A 22,281-nucleotide genomic window follows, 5' to 3' on the forward strand; every position below is an offset into this window, starting at 1 on the left:
ATGGTACGCCATACGCGGCCGTTTCTCGATTATTTAGTTGGGGATTGTAATACGAAAATAAGTAAATAGGTATGTTAGTATATGTATTCAACGTTTTACATTTTCAACGACTAATGAGATAAGGGACACTAAACTTCCGTACCCGAAGGTGACAAACTCCCTCACAGGTGACAGATCCCTATTACTAAGTCTCTGCTGTCTGTCATCGTCAGTCCGTCTGTCAGCTGGCTGTATTGCTCGTCAACCATAACAGGTACTAAATTTTTCACAGAATGTTTACTTATATTGCCGTTTACTTGATATCCCGTGTAAAACTTGAAGTATCTATCTACAAAATGTTTATAAAACAAAGACTAGTAGCCGCAAAATTCCTATGAGATTCAGTCTTCATACCCAGAGATGATTACTTTGATAGCCTGGTAACTGACTTTGAAGTGCATTTCCTAGAATTTTATCTCATTTAAATTCTGCCGGGATCCCATAGAGAGCACACATGGAATTGAGGACGTGCTTCTCTTGTGTGCAGTAAAAGTTTAATGACACTTTATAATTTAGTAGTTCTCGCTATCGCGTTCTTGTATACCTACCTAACGTTGGCATTTTCGTATTTATTTGAATGGAACACAGTAAACTATGTATCGTCGGGTGACAAGCAAAAGTCACTAAGTACTATCAAAAAATTAAAGTAACAATACACTTTATTACACTTGTAACACGGTTTATTGTCCAATAATGTCAATGGTGTTAGTTAGTGAATTTTGCTTGTCACCCGACGGTATATAGGTAGCCACTGATCCGGTCAAAATCGTAGGGAACACTTAGATTAGGGCAGCATACAATCGGTCGTGGTGGAGATCCTTGGAGGAGGCGTATGTCCAGCCATGGCCACATTCCAGGTAGTATGATAATCATAAGTAGGCCAATTAAACATGCTTTAAACATAAGGCCAATAGGACATGACTGACATGAGTTTCGACGTCTCACACACATGTCACATCGAAACATTATTATATAATTTAAAATTTTGAACTGACATATACAGTCATATACTGTATAATAGTAGTAGCATTAATTGCTGCCCGCCATTTCGTTCGTATGGCTGCCTGCTGCTCCCATCAATGCCGCAATGTTCGCGAACTTTTAGTAACAAGATCGGCTACGTCAGCCACTTGCGAGCACACCAGAGACAGCAACGGAGTTGATAGCAGTCGCCGTGGCCGAATCGGCCGTGGAGTTAGTTAATAGTAGTAGCAGTCATCATTTGATTACTTATTCTAGGAACCATCGTTGGTTATCACAAATTCATTCCATCTTAACTAAAATCAGTTCGTTTCGCAGTTTCGTTTCTAACTAATTTGGAAAGTTTCATTTGTATACCCACAGAAGCACACAAAGACACACATTCTCTTACATATGACTCTTATCTTAAATGCATTATACAGTTTCTGTTCCGTCAAGGGTACAAAAATATAGTCACCATTTCGTGCGCTGTTACTGTTGAATAGTACCGTAATATGGTTCTACTTTGTTCCCCTGTGGGTATTTACTATTTATGCTCTAATTCTGTAAACGTCTAATATATTCAAAACTTATTATATTTTTATGTTAATAGGTATGCATATTCTTGGGTAGGTAATCGAAAAATATACGTAATACCTATATTTTGAATTGCTTTTTGAAAAATAATATAATCTCCCTTTAGCTGCTTAATAATTGGTTTATAGGTATATAATATAAATTATTTCATAATGTTGATATAGTTACTTACCGATAAAATATGATAGATAAGACGCACTTCTTAATATCAATTGATTTGAATATAATTTACCTCCCCGGGTAAACTTAAGTTTAATCAACCTTCTAACATTACCCGTAACATATACAATCATTCTTCAAAAAATATTGTTGTAGATACCAGCTGCTTGTAATGGGGCAGTTGAAGATGATTTATACAATGATTGGGCGAATAAAACACAGATTTGCTTAAATTTTTATTTTAATAAAAATGAAACCCTACATTATTAGGGCAAAAAATTTTGTCTGGCACTATTTATAAAACGGTGTACTCTGTTCTGTCAGACGAGCTTAGTCCATAAAATATTTGCATTTCATCCTAGAATAATTTAAGTAATTCTGCTTTTTGACCATAACGGCTGCTTTTTATGTGAAATTATTTAAATCTTACACAATGAGTAATTATCATAGTATTTCAATGTCTATTGTTAAACAACCTCAAATTATTATTTAATAAGTGCCTAGTTGTTGAAGATTTTAAGAGTTACTTAAGAAATCAGGACAAGAGTCTTCTCGGTTATTTATATTAACATAGTTTATATTTAGGTACAGTATATCTGTAGGTGATACGGTGCAGACACAACTAATGTTTCATATTTGGTACTAAAATATTGAAGTCTTTTAAGTGAAATAATACTGAACTCTATAACTAATATATTATGTACAAAAGTCCAAACTAGGCAATGTATGAATCTATATTAAGTAAACAAATATAATATACCTAGTTACCATCAACACCATAATATTCAATTCTTTATGACAACTGTATTATTAATTAATAATTAGTCATTATCATCTAATATAATAAGATATAATTTCTTTGCTTAAGCATTCCAACTTTTTTCGTATAAAAGTAGCCTAGGGTGTCTTCAGATCTAATTCTAAATCTACAGCTAACTTACTGAGTCGAAATTTCAATTATTAATTGGGGAAACATCGTCTTTCAACAACAGTGGCGCAGTCAATCCGGCCCATTTCTCTAAATATCTTCGACAGATTCACCAACATGTGAGCGTCATTATTTCTACACATCCACAGGTTCAGAATGTTCTCCGTCGGAGAACATGTGTTTGAAAAGTAATAGTAGTATGAAACTATCCTTAGTTTTTCTGCCAAAAGCCTCCAATCGTTGCCTTTTGGAGTTTGAGAGTCTAATAATTTACACAAAATAATTCGGTCCGACTTAGTAAGAATGTTCATACGGTAGTTATTGTCCACGCTTAAATTACTTCTATAATGGTTACCTCTGTACACAAAATCGTATCTGCCTTCTTTCTTAGATAAAGAAGAATAATTAAACGGGTTCTCTACAATATGCATGTTGTAATCAACACTGGAGGAGCTAAACCGCTTGTTGCAAGTCAAGTTCGAGTTGAAATCGTTTGTTTTCAAAGTGAAGTTAACCGAATTCGATTGTTTTTGTTTTTGGTAGGCGGATAAGTTTAACTCAAAACAACTGATAGCGTCAGTTTGTTGTAAGATAAAATTACACTGTAAAGATCTAACTCCAAGATTCCAAACATGCGCGTAGGATAACTCCTGATATTTCCCTCCCGAAATTACCTTCCAGCCCACGCCTAAATCCCTAAGATTGATACATAAATCTGAACAACTTTCTTGAAAATAAATAGTTTTTGGCTCAGTTAGCAAAGAACTACCCATTCGCTTTTCATTTTCAACACAGTCATGCAAGGCATAAGGGGTATCATTTATCACATGAACTTTTAAACTGTAGTAACTCTCGTCTATTTTTTTCGAAACAAACAAGGCTAGTTTGAGCAGTTTTGCGTCCAGGCTGGTGAAGCTACGGCCAACTAAAACAAAGTCGCTTAGAAATTCGCACACGAGGTAAACTTTATTAGGATCGACTTGAGCGAAGATGGGGCTTCCGGGAGTTTCTTGACCCAGCGTTAGAACTTTTCTCCATTCTCGTGTGTTGATTTCTTCTGGTTTCTGAAGTATGGAAAGGACCCAGCTGGCGTTTTTAAGCGATGTATTGTGAGGGAAGGAAAGAATCACCCCTTTGCGGAAGTGAAAGTTTTTCGGACCGCAACGAATGACTGGGCTCAGCTGAGTTTCCCCTGTAAAAAAGTTGTGTCATGATACCACAGTCAATTTTGAACAATATTTTTAACAAGAAATGACTGTAAAAAATATACCTAGATATAATAGAACATTTTTTTTTATCTAAAAGACACACTAAATAGAAGATTCGTATTGACGATAAAAAGCAAAAGCTGATAAGTACTACCAATCCGAATCACTATTTACACAACGGATACTTTCGATTGAGGTTATTCTTCGTTAATCTTATATGTACTGGAAAACTGTTCCATACCAATAATATCCAAGTTGAAAACTGTGTTAAAGCCTATTTCGTACCGTCTGGTTCGAACAAATATAAAACGGGGGCACAGTATGAGGTAGCAAATAGACAAGAACTGGGTCGAAAGTTCACGACGTTACATTGGGAGCTGTGAAACTCGTTTTATTCGTAACGAAATTCGTGAACAAAATTTTTCGTTAGAAAGTTTATTGCAAATTTAGGCTAGTCAGTAGTAAAAATTAGGAATTATGATCTAAGAGACAATGTTAATCTCTGCTCACGGGCTAAAAGAGATGAGAGATAAAAAAATAAATCCTTTTAAAATTATGTATTTATAAGTACCTAGTGGTTAAGGGCCTATTATTGGTACCTACCTTCGTGAAGAAAAGGCCTATTCCATTCCTCGTCCGTCACCTCGACCGTGAAAAGCTCTTCTCCTTTTTCCACCACACCGTCAGGCACGAAAAGACTGACCCCACACTTGTCCATTATTAACCAATCGCCGTCACCATTGACTATTTTCGACGTGGTCGTCTCGAAATGGGAGGCGTTCATTCTAGAGTCTAGCGAAGCGTTGTTCTTTAGCGATGGTGACATTTCTACACTTTCGTTGCCATATGACGAGCCCGCTGTAATCATAAGTGAGTAAGATGTTGTTTTTCTTGAAGATAAATAAAAATAGGAACCAATTGATACAGATAAGGATGTTGTTACTATTTATAGATAGAGATTGTGAGAGGGTCGAAACGCGAGAAATAAAACGAATAAAATTTAATATAAAATATAAAGAGAAACATCACAACAATAATAAGTTACTAAAGTAGGACCATGCTAACCGTTCATACGACTACCAAGTGTTACATAAAGTATGGGGTTTATAGGAATGTGTATGCATTCTTACTGCCAAGTTTATGCAAAGTTAGCGTGGTCAAAGTGTAGAAGGTGTAGGTAAAATAAAAATATTTCATTACCACGATATTTGGCACAAGCAGTTTAGCACTAACATTGAAAGCACAATCTAATTTAAATGAATAATGTAAAAAATCTGATGAAAGCAAGACTAGTAGAAAATGGGTGAGGCGAGTAAATAGGCCTAAAAAAGTTTACTACAACATACATAAGTACTTAGAAGGTTCTTATAAATAATATAAATTATATCACAAACGAAAAATGTACCGAGAAAGAATGTTTAGTTGACACAAAATTTGTAGATAACGAGCATGCAAAATAGAAAGAAAGCAAGCGTGCATTAGTACGTGAGACTCACAGCTCAAAAAGCAGCTGGAATCAGAACGGTCTGACTCCACTTCGGCGCGTCCGATGTCCGGTCTTACCTCATGGTCTATGGGAGACATGTAACTGAAGGGAATGATGCAATTAGCATCCTATATTCATCCTCAAACAAATATTACACGACGGGAAAATGTTTTCCCATATAAAAGAGAGATACGACAATGAATGGGATTTTAGCAATCAATTTAAATCTCACAATAATTAGTACAGTTTTATGAAATTTAACCTTTTAGAATATTACCTATTGGCTAATTGCGGTACTTCATACAAGTGGTCTGGCCTCGAATTGATTGAGGTGCTCATAGGTCTGTGTGTCCTCCTGGAGTCCATTGTTTGAAATTCCTCGTGTATTGTTAGGTCTGGCTGGTTGGTTAAGGTCCTTTTTATTACGCTACCAAAATAGTTTGTACCTGAAAGAAAACCTAGTTAGTTCAATTTGGGCTGCCTACCATCAGATGCTAATATATTTCTGGACGCGGTAACAAAGCCAAACTTGTGGATTTTTTAAAAGTTAAGTCGATGTCAAAGATATGCTTACACTTTTGCAACTTATTTCCTTGTAATAGGGCGAAAAATGTAAACATGTCTTTGACGTCAATTGTTCAAAAAATATATTGTCACAGAGATTCCAATCCCTTTTTTACCTGGTGGAGGTTTCACGTAAGGCGAGTTTTCTGATATCTTTATCTTCATGTACTTTATTCCCAATAAGACAACAACTATTAAAATGAAAAACGCAATTGACAATGCTACCAGAAGCGCCCAATACGATGACACTGAAAATAAAATCATTTACATTATCTTCATCATTCTTTAAATTACAGGAAATTATAATCGCGAAACAGTATTTTGGGAGTTACTAAATAAATTTTCTGTGAAAACTGGATCTTTGGAGATTTATAAATTCTTTTAAAAATATATTTTAAGAAAAGTATAGGTAGTAACAATAATAATAGGCTTGGTTTACTAGTTCGATTTTACTGAATAAGGTATCTAGACTGGAATGATGACTGATTTTCCATCTTAAAAAATGTCTAGTTAAGACAAAATGTAGGAACACGATTTCCAGCTATCCGAAATTCAATAATTTTAGCTTATTTTAAATATATTCTATTAAATATTACCATCGTTTCCCTTATCAGTTTTGGATGTCCTCACACACATGGGACATTGAGCCATCTGGTAGTCTTTCCCAAGGCAGGCCGCACTGGTCAGACAGCGGCGTCGTCTGGTCTGAAGACAGTCGGTGTCGCAACGCGACCATTCTGACCATTGGGACCAGCGACCTGAAAACAGTATATTTTAGAATTTGACTTGATACCAACGTCATTTTGGACATTTAGTGTAGGTACAAAAATTTGCGTTTCTTTTAACCTTGATGATCGCGATAAATATACTTGGCAAAGGCTTATTCAATTAAATTATAAATAATTATGATAGAATCTAGGGAGTAGCGAGGTTTAGCAATTAAATATTATAACAATGTAAATTGGCCGTACCTTTAAACCCGCTTACCTATTAAAACATCAGACGACTGATCTGCTAACTCATCTAAACCATCAACATACATATCTGAAACAAAAGATAGGGATCAACATTAAGTTTTAGCATAAAAATATTGATAAAAGACATCATAGAAAAGAATTGTCAATTCGACAGCATAGAAAAATTGGTCAAAAGATTCTACCACGAACAAGATTTATCATTATCTTATTTATTTGTATTAGCCTACTTAGTTAGGTGTCCCACTGCTGGGCAACCACTCTGCCCTTCCTGTCCTCTCCACTCGACCCTGTCATCGGCATTTTTCACAATATTATTTCGTTTCTGTTTTAAATTAGGCGAGCTGGTGAAAATGGACTATTGCCACTGTACTTACCTAAATCGCACTCCAAGCAGTCTGGTGTCTTTTGCACACTAAACCCCAAGCATGGTTGGCCTCCGTTCATAGGCCTGGGTGCGGTGCAGGACCGGACTCGTCTTCGTCCCGTCCGACCCTCACGCGTTTGACCGTTGCACCAGCATTCTGCCCACGATGACCAGGGTGACCAACCCCCGTTTACTAGTGGATAAGCAAAAGATTCTAAGAAATGAAATATGTTAGTAGTCTAGTTAATAGTCTCGTCTTGACTGACCACAAAACTGTTACTAATATAAAAAATGTAATAGATCAATTTTATACAATTAAAATTGTTCATAAATTTATAGGACGTAATGAACATATAAAGCAGGCAGGAAACTTACCGAAAACTGTTAACAGTGCTGGTTCAGATATTCGTTTCCCAGCTAAATTTTCAGCTACGCAAGTATAGTTTGCCATATCCTGAAACAGTATCAGGTCTAAATAAAAGACCTTATCTCTTAGATTACAGTCTGATACTTTAGATATTCCTAAGTCATATCCATATCAAATTCATGACCTGTTTTTACAATCACAATACACCACCTGTACAGTGCCTGATTCCAAGGGCCCATTTCTCAAATGGTATTAGTCTAATATTATTAGTGTGTTGCCATGGCAACCCATACAATTTGACAGTTCTTGGATTAATAATATTAGTCTAATATCGTTCGAGAAATGGGCCCCAAGCAGTACAAATATTTTATTGGTGTTACTTCTAACACTTGACACTTCTGTCAACGACTTACCAGCAGCGAAACTTGCTTGATGATCAGCTCCCCGTCCTTAGTGACTTGCACGTTGTCACCAACAGTGACGGGGGCTCCGTTTTTCAGCCAGTAGAGCTGCGCGAACGGCGCCGCGGGCGGCGGCTCGCATCGGAACGAAGCGGGGGCGCTCTGTTTGACCAACTGGGATTGAGGGGCTGAGGTGAAATGCTTCTTGATATCTGAGAGAGATAGTGAGGGTCCATTTCGAATTTCAGTCAGTATGTACAGTACGGCTTTTATGAGGGTGCCTCTTTTACCAAACACCTTTTATAAGGGTTTGTTTAGAAAACAAAAAGTTTTAACTACTACAACTTTTGTTATTTTTATTTGTCGTAATTTTTTACAATATAAGTGTAACCGTACACAAAGTAAACACCTTTACATTTGTTGTAAAATTTTGCTAGTAGGTACAGGAATAACACGTTGAATAAATAAAACATTAATTAGAGACAATTTGATCGAATTAAAAAAAGAAAACTTTTTATATGAAGCGTTTCAAGTGCCCTGAGAAAAAAAAATTGAGACACAAATATGTAAACACAAATCAGAGATTGTTGACCATATGAACTGCTTGGAAAACCAGGTAAGTAATATTTTTATCACCAAACATAGTGCATACTTCTAGCCGCCCAAACAACCAAACTTACACAAATGCAATTTTAATTGATTGATTTGTACAAATTCAAATTAGAATGGAATTAAGAGACCTTTTTATTGACCTTTTGGCAGCTAGAGGAGGTAAAGAACTCACAAGCAAGCTCCACAGTAGCCGGCTGGCTCCTGATATGCCCTCGGCTAGTCCAGGCGAAGCACGAGCACTGGTACTTCTCGCTCCCGAAGTACTCCTCCACATGCTCCCTGGTCACGTTGTACTCTCCCTCGATTATCCTTACCCCAGTTTGGGGGTCTACGAATGCGAAGTTTAGCGCGTGTGTCTTTTCGCCATTGCATTTGAAGTACACCTAGGAATGTTAAAAACGTAAGTGTTTGAGTCATGAGAGTTATCTATGTATTTAAGTATTTGTATATTATTATATATCGTTGTGTGAGTACCCACAACACAATCCTTCTCGAGCTTACTGTGGGGCTTAGTCAATTTGTGTAAGAATGTCCTATAATAGGTATTTATTTATTTAAATCGCAAAATACTTGAAAACAATTTAGTCAAAACAAGTTTTCACCAAGGGACTTTGCGAAAACTAGTTTGGTTATTGACTTAAAAATTTCAAGTTATAACTAGTTTTAAATCATTTTTAACTAGTGTAAACGTATTTTCACTGAGGTGATACTAAAAACTAATTTTGACTGGAGAAAACGCGTTTTCACTAAAAACAGGTTTTAACGGTGACACAAGCAGCCTAAATTAATCTAATAATTTTAGTTCACAACATTTTCGACCTGATTTTTCACCAAAATTCCATTCTGTTAGTACTTTACGGGAATTATTAACTTCACAACATGTAACGCCCATCCATAAACAAGCCATAGGTAATAGTCTATATGGCTGGAGGAAAAATCCTCTAAAAGCATCGAACAAAGCGTTACCGGTAGTTCCAATGTCGTTAGAGACGTCGAGGACGACATCACTCTTATGGAATGGCCCTGACACCCGTGCCGAACAAAAGTTGCCAGACATTGATTTATCTCTCATACTCTCACGCGAATCACGTTCTCAAGAAATGTAATATTGATGGATGTTTTAATTACTGTCACGTATCGTAGTTCAGGTTGAAAATTTGTAAGAGCACATAAGTAAGAGTTTGTAAGGCACCTTCTGGGCGAGCTCGCTCCATCGTAGGCCACGTCTACGCCTCGGCTAGTCTGTGGCCATGAGTAAGCCCATTCATAATTAAAAAAAAAAGTACAATACACTGTTATTTTTAGTAAGTACAAAATAGATTATATTTAATTTATTACACATATACACATGAGTTTAACTTAACTCGACAATTTTGAAAATATTAAACTTTTTTATCAAATAAAGCGGGCAAAGTTGATTAGTTTAATAAAGGGCAAATTTTGAAAAGTTTTTATTTGTCTACCTTTTAAAATAATTACTTTTAAGTATATATGTCAATATGTAGGTAGCTATAAAAAAAGATATTTAAATGTCTACTTCATACCTAAAAGGGGTCGAATGAATGCAGCATGACCTTGGAAAAAACTCTTTATAAAGACCCCTGTTGCGACCCCATCCTCATAAACTGCGCTATTACTTTGATTGAAATGCAGCAGCTTCGCAACAGGAGGCAAATCAATTACAAAAGTACCTAGCATCGAAATCTTAGTTAAATATTAAAAGCATACTTACTTCTAAAGCGTTAGCCGCTCTGCATTTTAAAGTGGCCGGTTTATTTTTCACTACATAAGTATTTTCCGGCTCCAAAAGAAAAATTGGAAGGTTGTCTTTGGCCGTGTGAAGTGGTATCTTATCATCAGGCGTATGCTCTTGATTCTCTTTGCTTTTTACGTTTTCTTTCTCTGGCAAGTCTTTGTAATTTGTTTCCTTTTCATAATCATAATCTGCATATAGATTGTCATCATCGTCATCTACATCTTCAATGTCTTCGTTGTTAGAGAAAACGGGGGGAAGAAAGTAATCTTTTGCGGCTGCATCCGGCTTAGTTAAGAAATCTAATGGTTTTTCTGGCAGATCGTCCGTCGATTCAGTTGTATCATCTGTTTGCGTCCAAGAACCTACAAATAATTTTACCTCAATGACTTGACAAATACATTTCTTTAAGTTCCTGTCATTATTAAAATGTTTCAATAATAACCTATAATTTCAATTACTTACGCTTTGCTGTGTCCTCTCCTCTTACATATAATGTCAGTTGTATTTGTAGTAGAAATAAATAGGTCCAAATATTCACTTCCATTTATGCACTCTATTATTTTAATGTTTACAAAATCATACTCATTAGGATCATTGTGTTCCATTACTACTTAAACACTTTACATTCTACGCAGAACAAAATCACATAGTATTGGGGATTTGTGATTATTTTTACAGTTCCGTAACATATTACGTAAATCCAATAAGACGTGGTAGAACGTCATAAAACTTTGCAAATTTTGTGAAACTTCACTGCACTAAAATCGTGAATCGATAACGGCTTCCAACAACGACGTATGCACAAACTGCAATAAAGTTAGATCCTTCTGAATTTTTACAATGGTAAAGAAGTCGTAAAAGTTTACGAGAATTCCCGGGAATATGACGAAGGTGCTGCCCCTGTGGCGGCCCAACTTCGACTGCCGAAGGGGATGAATGAAAACGAGAACTTTGTTGGGGTCGCGGCGCGCATGCCTAGAACTTGTAAAGAAGCTTTGGTTTAGTAGAAAAAAGTATCAAGTCTCATACACGTTGTAAGAAACTTGAGGAAAATCATAAACCCAACCTAAATAACCATAATAAGTTTTCGCCGACCATCTGTGTTAGGCAGTAATCACACTGATAAGCTGCCCGAATCGAACTTTAAAATACGTCAATTAATAGATCTAGAAACGATATGGATTAGATGTGTCAGTGTCACAAGCGATGTTTTTGTTTGTAGAAACGTTTCTAGATCTATTATTAACTGGGCCGAAGGTTCTGGATGCGTTGCCAGTCTGATAACGGTCTTAAGAGGTAGACCGTATTAATATAGGCCTGTGCAAATAGAAGGATAGGTATATGTTTTAATTCAACAAATTATGGACCCAAACAGTAGTCTGAAATAAATGCATTTTTTATTATTATTTATTTACTAAATCTAGAGTTAAGGAACCCATCATTCCTGAAATATGTAATAAAATACAGTAGGTATATAATTATTTACCTATGGTATAAAATTTTGCAAAAATTAAATCACTTCAGTACCTAGTACGGTGGACGAGTACTTATTGATTAAGAATAATGTTTAAATGTTATTTTAGTAAAAAGTACTAATTATCAATGAATTAATAATTATTAATTATCAATTAATTACTTTAGCCAGGTTTCAAAATTACTTCTACAACATTTATATTTATAAATCTGATGGCAATTGTACAGTCGACGTCAAAGAGAAATTTACAGCCAAAGTAACAAAAAAATGTTTACACGACCTAAATGCTATGACAATAAAGTCGTGTAAATAATTTTTTGTAACGTTAGTCGTAAAGATCTCTTTGACGTCGACTGTACATACGGGTCGGATTGCAAAAAGACAGGTAATTAAGAAGAAAAATAACTTCTTTCTTCTTGACTTTTATACATAATTATTATACAATAATTTACGACAGGTGTTTACTAATAATTAAGAAGATCTATTATTTTATAACTATCGCTTTTATTTACATAACAATGAACTAAATTACAATAATGTTAATTCTTTATTTTACTAGCTGAAATAAGCGCTATCTAGAATACTTTTCGTGAAAAAACTGAACTGAGACTCACTAGACACCACACCGCAACATTACACAAAACACACGTCAAGATACTAGACTGCTTGCTTAAAAGGTTCCTATGAATTTGTAAAGATGGCGCTGTTGATCAAAAATTTTTAAATAAGTACTTTGCATTTTATTTTTGTATGCTATCCGCGTTATTATTTTCTAATTCAAATTATAATAATTATTCATGTTGATTTTAAAATAAGTAACACTAAAAAACCAAGGTCTCAATCTGATTTAGAACCTCTGAACACCACTGTAGGTACCTATTAATTATTTTTAGCGCGATAAAGTTCATATTCAGAATTCTTTGAGCACATTGTATTATGAATTTAAAATCTACTTTCTAATTGAATTTGGAATTTATGAACGTCCTTCATCATGATATCGAACTTGACCCTCAAAGGTTCCTTGAGGGTGGTCTGATCTGCGCCCTCTGGTGGCAGAGCGCGGTACTTGCGGAAGAGACTGGCTAGAACCGTCTTTATGGACATCATGGCGTATTGGTAACCTGGAAATGGATAGTAGCTTTGACGGATGCATATTAAGACATGTAAACTAATGCAAAATATTGTAACCACAATTTGTGGTGCTGAACGGTCCAGTGAATGCAATTAATTAGGATGTCAGCGGTTACAATATTTTGCATTATTAAATTTATTTTATTGTATGATCGTAAACTTACAAGAGCTTGGAGAAGAGTGGCAATATGTACATAATACTTATGGCGTTAATTTCATTTGTCGGATCAGATCAGTCGGAACGCAGATCCGCGTATGAAACCCTGAAGCGCGAGTTTGGTAATACTGACTGCCACAGACTTCACTATTATGTGCTCTTACTATGTCTTTGCAAGTAGTTGTCTTTTTAGTTCTAATGCTCTTACCTAAGCAGTTTCTCAAGCCATAGCTAAAGGGCATGAACTGTGCTGGATGCTTGAGTGGCTCCAGAAAGCGGTCTGGCCTGAATACGTCTGAGTCTGAGCCCCAGTAGCGAGGGTTACGGTGCGTCGCCCAGATGTTGATGACTATGCCAACTCCTTTCACCAGGGTGAGACCGGAAGCTGTAAAAATCGGTACAAAGTTTTATGACGCATTTCGATTATTCTGACCGAGGAAGAATGCTTTAACAAATATGGCGGAACAGATATCGCGTAAACTCGTCACGAGGAAAAATTAACCTAATATTAAGAGATAGTTCTAAAAGGTGTCCGGTTCTGTTCATCGTGAAGTAGATGCATAGGTTCAGTAATGAATCAATGATGCCTTCTTAACAGCATTGGCTCGATTCGGGAAATTAATTAGAGACTCCCTAGATATGAAATAGTAAAGATATGTGACGTTCCACTGCAAAAGGTACCCCATGGCGGCTGGCGCCGCGATTCGTGAAATGAATTAGAGATTCACTATATATGAAATAGTGAAGATATGTGACGTTCCACGGAAAAAGGTACCTTATGACGGCTGGCGCTTACATCACATAATAGCGCCGCAATAATTTAATATAGCGTAAGCGCCAACCACCATAAGGTACCTTTACCCGTAGGACGTCACATATCTTTACTATATCGTGTCTAGTTAATCTCTAATTCATTTCCCGAATCGCGCCGCATGTCATTTTTGCTAGAGCCAGTAGAGCCACAGTAAACTCAGATAACGGTACCTACTAAACAGTGTCAAATGATGTCTAGTTTCGACTGACGTTGGTCGGTGTCATGCTCGACAAGTCCCCCGCCGCGTCTGTCTGTTTGTGTGTTTGTTTGTTCGTGATAAACTCAAAAACTACTAAACGGATTTTCAAGCGGTTTTCACCTAACAATAGAGCGATTGTTGAAAAGGATTTAGGTGTATAATTTGTTAACCCATGCATTGCCGGGGCGGGTCGCTAGTAGTGCTAGTACCTAATATTTCTTCACATGATGTTCTTGTTTCAACTTACGTAAGTCAGTGTCTTGCTCGACAGATCGCACTATGATCGGCACCGGTGGGTACAATCTCAGTGTCTCCTTGATCACAGCTTCCAAGTACTTCAGTCTTGGAAGATCTTCGGCCGTCACATCTCTGTTGGAGTCTCTGAGTACTTCACACAACCTTAAAACAAATGTTTGTGCTACATTATTGGTTTCAAACAAGTTTTTTATTTTATTTTATCTCTTTTAGGCATGTTAGATGTTTATCTTACATTCTAGAAACAAGCCGGACGTGGATTTTTTTTACACGTCCTGTTTAACTCTCAAATAAATACTTAAATATTTGTTAAGTATTTTAGTGACAAAGTATTTACGTTTTTTTCCGTAGGTACCCACTAGATGCAATGCACACGATTACATACAAAAAAGGGCTCGCTATATTTACAATGAGCATGATTGGCATGACTGTGACTGTGACGCCGCTCTGACGGTTATTGGACAGAATAGTTACGTGATATTATAGTAGACAGCTGTCAAAAGGATGAGATCTCATCCCATAAAAGATCACATTTTTTTCTGAGCGTTATCATTACTTGTACCTACTCGTAGCACAGTTCACAAGCCTAAAGAAAACTTAATACCACGAAATAAGCTGGGCATATTTTGCACTTCAAAATATTCAAAACTTACTCTTCATACACCCTGTCCTGGATCTCAGGATGCCTCGACAGCATGAGGACGGTGAAAGAAGCGGCAACAGCAGAAGTGTCCGTTCCGGCAACACTGATCACCATCGCCTCTTCCGCGAGCTCGTTGTCAGTCAGCTGGGAAGATTCTAGAAGCATCTCGAGGAACGATTGTGGGCTGAAGACTTCTGCAGCATGAGCAAATTAATAGCCTCCTTTAAGATGCATGTTTTTAAACGGCTCACATACATGAGTAATATTATTATTTTAAGTGAACCAGAATAGGTTTTTTTTTGTTTTATGTTATGCACCAATTTTTTACAACGGGTTTTTATAATGGGTGTACTCTGTACTAGACACTGGTACTTATGGTCAACTGTGAAAATATGGGTGTAGCCAACTTATTAAAAAATATGTCCAATAGTTCTTAATTCACTGACATAAGAGCTATGGGACATATTTTTGAGATGATTTGTGCACCCATATTTTTACAGTTGACTATACTAGAGCGATGGTTACTTTAACAGTCTTCAGATTTAACGGGCACACATCTCGATTTAAAAAGAGCTCCTAGTTTTATTATGGAATCATAAAATATCAGATTACTTTGACAAATAAATCCGTTACCTGAGTTTTGCTGTGAATTCGTCTTAGCTCTCTGTTCCATTTCCATTCTCTTTGTCTTTATGACCTGAAAAAGTAAATTAATTAATACTTATTTAAAGTGATTATGCTAAATTTAGGGTCGAAACGCTTGAATAATTCGTCAGGTACGAATTAAGTAGGGCTTTCATTTGGCCATTCAAGGAGTTGACGAAACTGAATTCCGGCTAAATCTATGTGTTTTATTATAATCAACATCATTGGCAAATTTTTGGGTGCGGGAATGTTTTGCATTAGCCAAAAACGAAGTAAGTAACAGTAAAACAACAAACTATTTAAACATTACTGGATCTTACTACCAATTTTTTATTCATAGTTTGGTATATGTATAACTATTTTACAATAATCAAAGTTACATATAACGAAAACATTCCCGCATCAAAAAATCCGGGGTATGCTAACGAAGCAGCAAAAAGTAGATATATCCGTTGCTGAATCTTTGAACATCAGAAAGAGATTTCTTTGAAACCGTACATTCGGAAGTCCAGTTCAGGGTATATTTTAAAATAAGTACTTTTTCTCACCTGTTCTACAAACTCATACATGAGCCTACGGCACTTCTCGGCCCGCCTGTACTGAGGAAGAAGACTATACACGCAGTCAGCATAGAGCCAGGGCTGCACCATGCGGGTGGCCACTAGTTGCGTTATCTCTTCCAGGGCGTCTAGGAACGCTTGGTTGGGACTTAGCTGGGCTCTCATTTGAACGCCTAATGTGGTTTCTGCAAAATCGAATAAGGTTGAGTGGGGTAAGAAAAACATCACGGTAAAATGACCATTTATATAAAATTGTATTGAACTCTCTCATGCCACCTTCTATTTTTTCGTCGAAAATATTACCACCTGAGATGGTTTAATTTCTTTTTTTCGGTTTTTTTTATTAATTATTAGTAATTTAATCAATTATTAAAATTACCATAGTACCTAACTTTAATTGAAGTGTAAATAAAATATCCATCACTATTGTTGCAGTCTACAGTCACCAGCAACAATATGTTACTCTACAAATAAGATAGTGTCAGATATTTTTGTGGCCTTCGTTGTGTAATATATTATTGCAGGAGACTGTACAGCTACACAAATGACAAAACCTCAACATTCGTGTTGGATAAAAGTAAACTGTTGTACAATATACAATGCTTAGTATAATTATTGTGCCGTATAAAACAATTATGTCGATTAATGAATATGAATGATTGGTTAGCTGATCCGGGCATAAATACCTTAACCATCGTCCGTAGAAGACCTATTAAATAATAATATACCTAAGCAAGAAAACCAGATTTTTTTATAAAGTACTTCAAACTATAGACCGTCCGCTTAAATGAGCGCCGAACGCCTGCCGCCCGCACCTTCTCCGCCATCTTTATGGTAACATTCCATTTCTAACCGCAGCTGCACTACCGGTACTGAACGCGTCGCTGTCATGGTCAATTTCCATAGTAAAATTGACAGTATTGCAGCTGTCGTTGGAAAAGGAATGTTACCTTTAGTCATCCTACCCCGTCGCCCCCGTACCGCGCAGGCGAGGACTCATCATTTAAGCGGTCGGTCTTTAATGAACGTATTACAATCCTTCCGTACCACAAACAGCGTCAAAAGTGTACGTTGTGAGGAACTTCCACACGGAGAAGGTACCCCGTCCAGCAGAGGATCCGATCTGGTCCACCATCACTGCACTCTGCCTGGCGAACACCTCCACAAACCGGTTCAGGTTCTTCATGCTGAATGTAGGAGCTATAAGCTTTCTGCGAGGACGCCATATTGATACTGGAAATTGTGTATAAAATATTTGTTTTCATAGTTATTCTCGTTTAACTGCAGATTGATTAGATAACAGAGTAAGGCGTTAATGCTTGTGAACTAACGTCCAATATATCTTTAGTTATATTTACACATGAGTCATTTGGAACTAAAATGTTATACGCAACCATCTAAGAAATCATAATATAGCTACTTAGCTATATTATGCCTAGTTAGGCATGGCGTGAAGCGCGGGCGCATAATCGCCGTAGATCTGTTGACTGTTGTGAGAATCAGCTCACAAGAATAAACATATTTTTATAGAGAAACGAAAAATCTTATGGATCAGCAGGAAAAGGCCTTTCTACCTATTTGTTTTTATTCCTCACTTGAAGTTATTACACGTAAATACTATAGTAATATTCACATATATAATTAAAATATCGTAAGTTTAGCCGACAGTTCTGTTGTTGCAGGATTGAGTTAGGCTTCAGGCGTGTCTCACTCCGCGATTTCGTCGCTTTGCTATAAGTAGGTAGCTAAAAGAAATCCGTTCGACCCCAATTTTGGGGTTTGCCATAAGCCGCGCGTGGCGCTGTCGCCACCTAGCGGTCATATCTGTCCTGATCGTAACAGAACAGACGCGTTTTGCTAGAGAGTGAGTCTTCTGTACCTAGTACTATTATTTATTCTGTGCCTCCGTCAAAAAAGTCCATACCATCTGTTAAGTGGATACACATGAACGTCTATACCTTTTCATAAATATACAGTCACCAGATATAGAAGCGGCTGAGGTATTCAAAAAATATCTGAACAAAGTCAGTTTACTTTTAACGTTAACGTCCATATTCAGATATTTTTGAGCACGTTGGCCGCTTCGATACATCTGATGGCGACTGTTACTTATGAAGGGTCCTATGCCGTTTAATACTACTAGGTATTCTATAAAATACCTGGTGCGTAAATGCTCCCATTTCCAACGAGAAACTGCAGGAATTTCATGACGTAGTCCTTGTCCAAGCAATTTTTTAGAATCACCTCTGCAGCCAATGGATCTGCTACCACTGAAGCAAGAGGAATTACCAATGAGATATATAATAGGAAAATTACATATCTATTAAATAGTAGGTTAATTATAAACTGTCTTACTGATATAGAGTCGGTTGGCTACCCAGTAAGACGCTAGCCCCCCGCGGTTGATTGTTAATCGTCCGGATTTCTGGAACACCTTCATTTGATCTGAAATCAACAAAATCATATATTTAGAAATAAAATAATTTATGACTTGTAAAAAGGAAGAAATGAAATGAAAATGTTCTTCTAAGAAATATTATCCATAGAATCTGTGGAAGTTATCAATGGGATTGAAGTTTATATTACGGATATATTTTTACCATGTAATACCTACTAATCTTCTTTCTCGCGTTATCCCGGCCTTTGCCACAGCTTATGGGAGCCTGGGATCCGCTTAACAACAGAACTAATCCCGAGAATTGGCATAGGCACTAGTTTTTACGAAAGCCACTGCCATCTGACCTTCCAACCCAGAGGGCCAACTAGACCTTATTGGGACGAACCGGTTTTCTCAGGGTGTTTCCCTTCACTGAAAACCGACTGGTAAATATCAAATGATATTACGTACATAAGTTCCGAAAAAGTCTTTGGTACGAGCCGGGGTTTGAACCCGCGACCTCCGGATTGAAAGTCGCACGCTCTTACCGCTAGGCCACCAGCGCTCTTGCCAGCACCTACGTCCTATATTACCTACTGTTTCACTACCAAAATATTTTTTTTCTATCACAAAAAATACTTTATATGGATCATCATGTGGCCTTTAAGTCGTACAAGATGACGCATGACCTTCATGTACAAACAATTAATGTCACATATTAAAGGAAATACCAAAGTACATCAAGGTCTTGCGGTCACTGCTGCGGATAAACATGGAATGTGAGATAATATCAAGACATTTTGCCACATTAATCGATTTATTGAAGTTCAATGTGGACAAGAAGCGAGAGGCATATTTTAAGTTTTTACATCTCAACTTGCTTATTGTTAACATGATACGAATATGACACGACTCGCAGTGCTTCTCGCGCGTACGAGCGCGTCCATATCGAGTCAATAAAATATAAAGTTGACATTATAAAACTTCGAATAGGTCTCCTGGTTTTGTATCCATATACGCACAGTGTCGAGGACGCATACATGTGTCTGAACTTTGCGTAAACTGTGATTTATATGGTCATTATGGAAATGATGTAGGTTTTATTGCAATTAAACACAATTAATTAAACATAAAACATTAAATAGGATTAAAATAATAATATAAACTATTTATAAATAACTTAAAATAAAGGGCATGGAAATTATTAAGAGACATGTTAATATTGTGGACAAGTCACATACATTTTAACGCGCTAAAATTGGTAGGCGTTTATACTTGTTAAACGATGTAAATGGGTGAATCAACTTTTAGGACAGGGATTTCGTGTCCCTAGACTCCTTAGCAAATAAAACTCAATTCCTCAAAAACCATATTGATTTTTTTACTTTTATGTTTACATGGGCATTATTAGATCCATAAGTATTTAATTAACATACTAACATTAACAACTTGATCAAATAAAAGTTACATTGTGAACGGTAACGCAGCAGAAAAAAGTTTGCTCCCATACAAACATTACAAACCAACAACCCATACATACGGAACAACTTTTTTTATGGGACCAATGCCAAAATCACGAAAAAGAATTTGGCTGTCCCACATAAATAAAATGCATAGTGTGAAAAATCAGAATAGCACTAATAAAGTTTATATAAAATAATAATTAATATTTAGTCCACTTACACTAGTGTCCATAAAATACGAGTAGGTAGGTACATGCGTCCTTGACACTGAGCAATTTGGATGCAAGACCCGTTTTCTGTCAACAACTGGCCTTAAACAACTTAAATTGATTATATGCCAGTTCACTGCAGTGACCGCATAAAAAGTTCTTATGTATTTTGGTATTTATTTTGATCTTGGGATTAATTTTATTGTACGAAAATGAACCTGAAATAATTTAATATATGAATTATTTCACGATGATTGGTACTACGTTTATAATCCAATTTTTTCACTTAACATAGGTCAGTAACTATAAATAGATAATAAGTAATTATGCTTTACAAACAAAATTGTAGGTATTAGAAAAGCTTTATGAAATTATGTTAGTCTAGCTAGATTCGCAATGATACATAATGACTTTGAATCACATAAATATAATATAAGCTAAGACAACTCATTTTCTTACATATTAAATTATTTTGGCTTTTATGACCATGTACAACTAACACTAATATAACACCTTCCTTTTCTAAGACCAAGTCCGCCATAGTAAATCTAGGCTATAGGTACTCGGACAAGTAATCCACCTTTTTTGTCAGTCACGTTATTCGATTGCCTTGCATTAAAGTAATTATGCATGTTGCATTTCATTGCCTACGTTGAATGATTTCTCAAGTTTATACCTATCTTCGTTTCCCGGTATTTTAGAAAGTAAACTTTATGATGTACAATTTAAAAATGTTTTTACAATATTACTAGTGGGTCATTTGTGGGCTTGGGCTTTCATATATAAAGTTAAAATGGTAGTTATCCTTGTAGGTAAATTGGGTCTATCTTATTTTTGAAATCATACTTAATTGTAAATATTTTAATTGGATGAAAGATTTTGACGTTGTTGATGATGAAATTATGTTCCAAAGATAGTAAAATATTCTGCCAGCGATTAAATTCTGATATGGCTCCAAAAGTCGTTTCCCCCGGCTTAAGGGCTACGGCCGGGGACTTTTGATATGTTCACCTCCTACCTAGTCCAAACAAAGTTATGGAGTAAAAATCGTGTTCCTAACATTTCCCTTACAACATTTTTGGGCATTCGTTGCCTGATCTAAGGAATTACCTTCTTAATGAAAACAATGATAAAGTGCAGTGGTCTAGGTACCTATTCAACCGTATAAAGAAAACTACATTAGTGTAAAACAAAACCTAAGAATAAATTTAAAAATGGAATAATTAGTATCTTGGGTGAGACTTGAACTCACGGCCTCTGGATTCAATTCACCCAAGACAGTAATTTTTCCACTTTTAAATTTATTCTTATCTTAATAGCATCGTTCGCAGACGTTTCTGCTTGTTAAAAAATTAAAACCTAAAAACACTTTAAAGGCCCACTGATTAATAGTCCACCGGACGGTATCGACTTGTCAGTTAGAACAAAATTTTGACAATTCCGAACAACTGACAGGCCGATACCGTCCGGCGGGCTGTTAATCAGTAGGCCCCTTTATAAATACCTTCATCACTGCCTCGCAGCAAATAAGCATGTCCAAGGATGGGCCATGATGGTAAATCCCCTGGTAGCTTCCGAGACAGTTCAACAATCTTACGATTCTCTAGTTTGCTGTACATCACCCACACTAAACAGGCCACTATTAATAGCAACCAGAACATTGTTAAATAAACACTACACCAACTTTCAAAAAGTCAGTTGAAAACCATTAGTTAAAATTTTTCAACAAGTCACACAATTTTTTTTCTAGTTTAAAATATTAATTTGTCTTCATATTTAGATAATTTAATAGCTTTGATTTCATTAATTGACTTAAATATTTCTTTCGCATAAAGTACACCTTTAAATCGAAATCTTATTTTTAGGAAACAATTTATTTATTTCACATTTAAAGACGCTATCGCGAATTTATTTATAAATAAATAAAATAAAAAAT

At 36.2% G+C, this 22,281-nt stretch overlaps 2 protein-coding genes across 3 annotated transcripts; both read right to left on the bottom strand.

Moving 5' to 3' along the window:
- Window positions 1-1,978: 1,978 nt before the first annotated feature.
- LOC134665761 (netrin receptor UNC5C-like) lies at window positions 1,979-11,676 on the bottom strand. The gene is made up of 13 exons (XM_063522734.1): window positions 10,881-11,676; window positions 10,395-10,780; window positions 8,835-9,045; window positions 8,063-8,262; window positions 7,658-7,736; window positions 7,293-7,475; window positions 6,929-6,985; window positions 6,538-6,699; window positions 6,058-6,189; window positions 5,655-5,823; window positions 5,388-5,479; window positions 4,495-4,749; window positions 1,979-3,875 (listed from the first exon to the last, which is right to left on the bottom strand). The coding sequence occupies exons 1-13, from the start codon at window positions 10,960-10,962 to the stop codon at window positions 2,716-2,718; spliced, it is 3,168 nt and encodes a 1,055-aa protein (XP_063378804.1). The 5' UTR covers window positions 10,963-11,676; the 3' UTR covers window positions 1,979-2,715.
- A 700-nt stretch (window positions 11,677-12,376) lies between these two features.
- LOC134665762 (cytochrome P450 4C1-like) lies at window positions 12,377-22,281 on the bottom strand. 2 transcript variants are annotated; one of them, XM_063522735.1, is made up of 10 exons: window positions 21,850-22,279; window positions 18,652-18,741; window positions 18,456-18,566; window positions 17,344-17,529; window positions 16,285-16,481; window positions 15,725-15,788; window positions 15,102-15,285; window positions 14,441-14,592; window positions 13,389-13,565; window positions 12,377-13,013 (listed from the first exon to the last, which is right to left on the bottom strand). In XM_063522735.1, the coding sequence occupies exons 1-10, from the start codon at window positions 22,004-22,006 to the stop codon at window positions 12,835-12,837; spliced, it is 1,497 nt and encodes a 498-aa protein (XP_063378805.1). In that variant the 5' UTR covers window positions 22,007-22,279; the 3' UTR covers window positions 12,377-12,834. The 2 variants fall into 2 exon arrangements, with proteins under 2 accessions (XP_063378805.1, XP_063378806.1); XM_063522736.1 differs by lacking the exon at window positions 17,344-17,529 and having other exon boundaries at window positions 21,850-22,281.

Source organism: Cydia fagiglandana, chromosome 7, assembly GCF_963556715.1.
Source record: "Cydia fagiglandana chromosome 7, ilCydFagi1.1, whole genome shotgun sequence".
NCBI lineage: Eukaryota > Metazoa > Arthropoda > Insecta > Lepidoptera > Tortricidae > Cydia > Cydia fagiglandana.

Coding starts and splice junctions, on each gene's coding strand:
- LOC134665761 (XM_063522734.1), bottom strand. CDS start 10,962: ATGGAAGTGAATATTTGGACCTATTTATTTCTACTACAAATACAACTG. Junction 10,781..10,880: donor AGGAGAGGACACAGCAAAGC/GTAAGTAATTGA, acceptor AATTATTTGTAG/GTTCTTGGACGCAAACAGAT. Junction 5,824..6,057: donor TTACGTGAAACCTCCACCAG/GTAAAAAAGGGA, acceptor GTTTTCTTTCAG/GTACAAACTATTTTGGTAGC.
- LOC134665762 (XM_063522735.1), bottom strand. CDS start 22,006: ATGTTCTGGTTGCTATTAATAGTGGCCTGTTTAGTGTGGGTGATGTAC. Junction 18,742..21,849: donor GCTGCGAGGCAGTGATGAAG/GTATTTATAAAG, acceptor TGTTGATTTCAG/ATCAAATGAAGGTGTTCCAG. Junction 16,482..17,343: donor CACTTTTGACGCTGTTTGTG/GTACGGAAGGAT, acceptor TCGATTTTGCAG/AAACCACATTAGGCGTTCAA.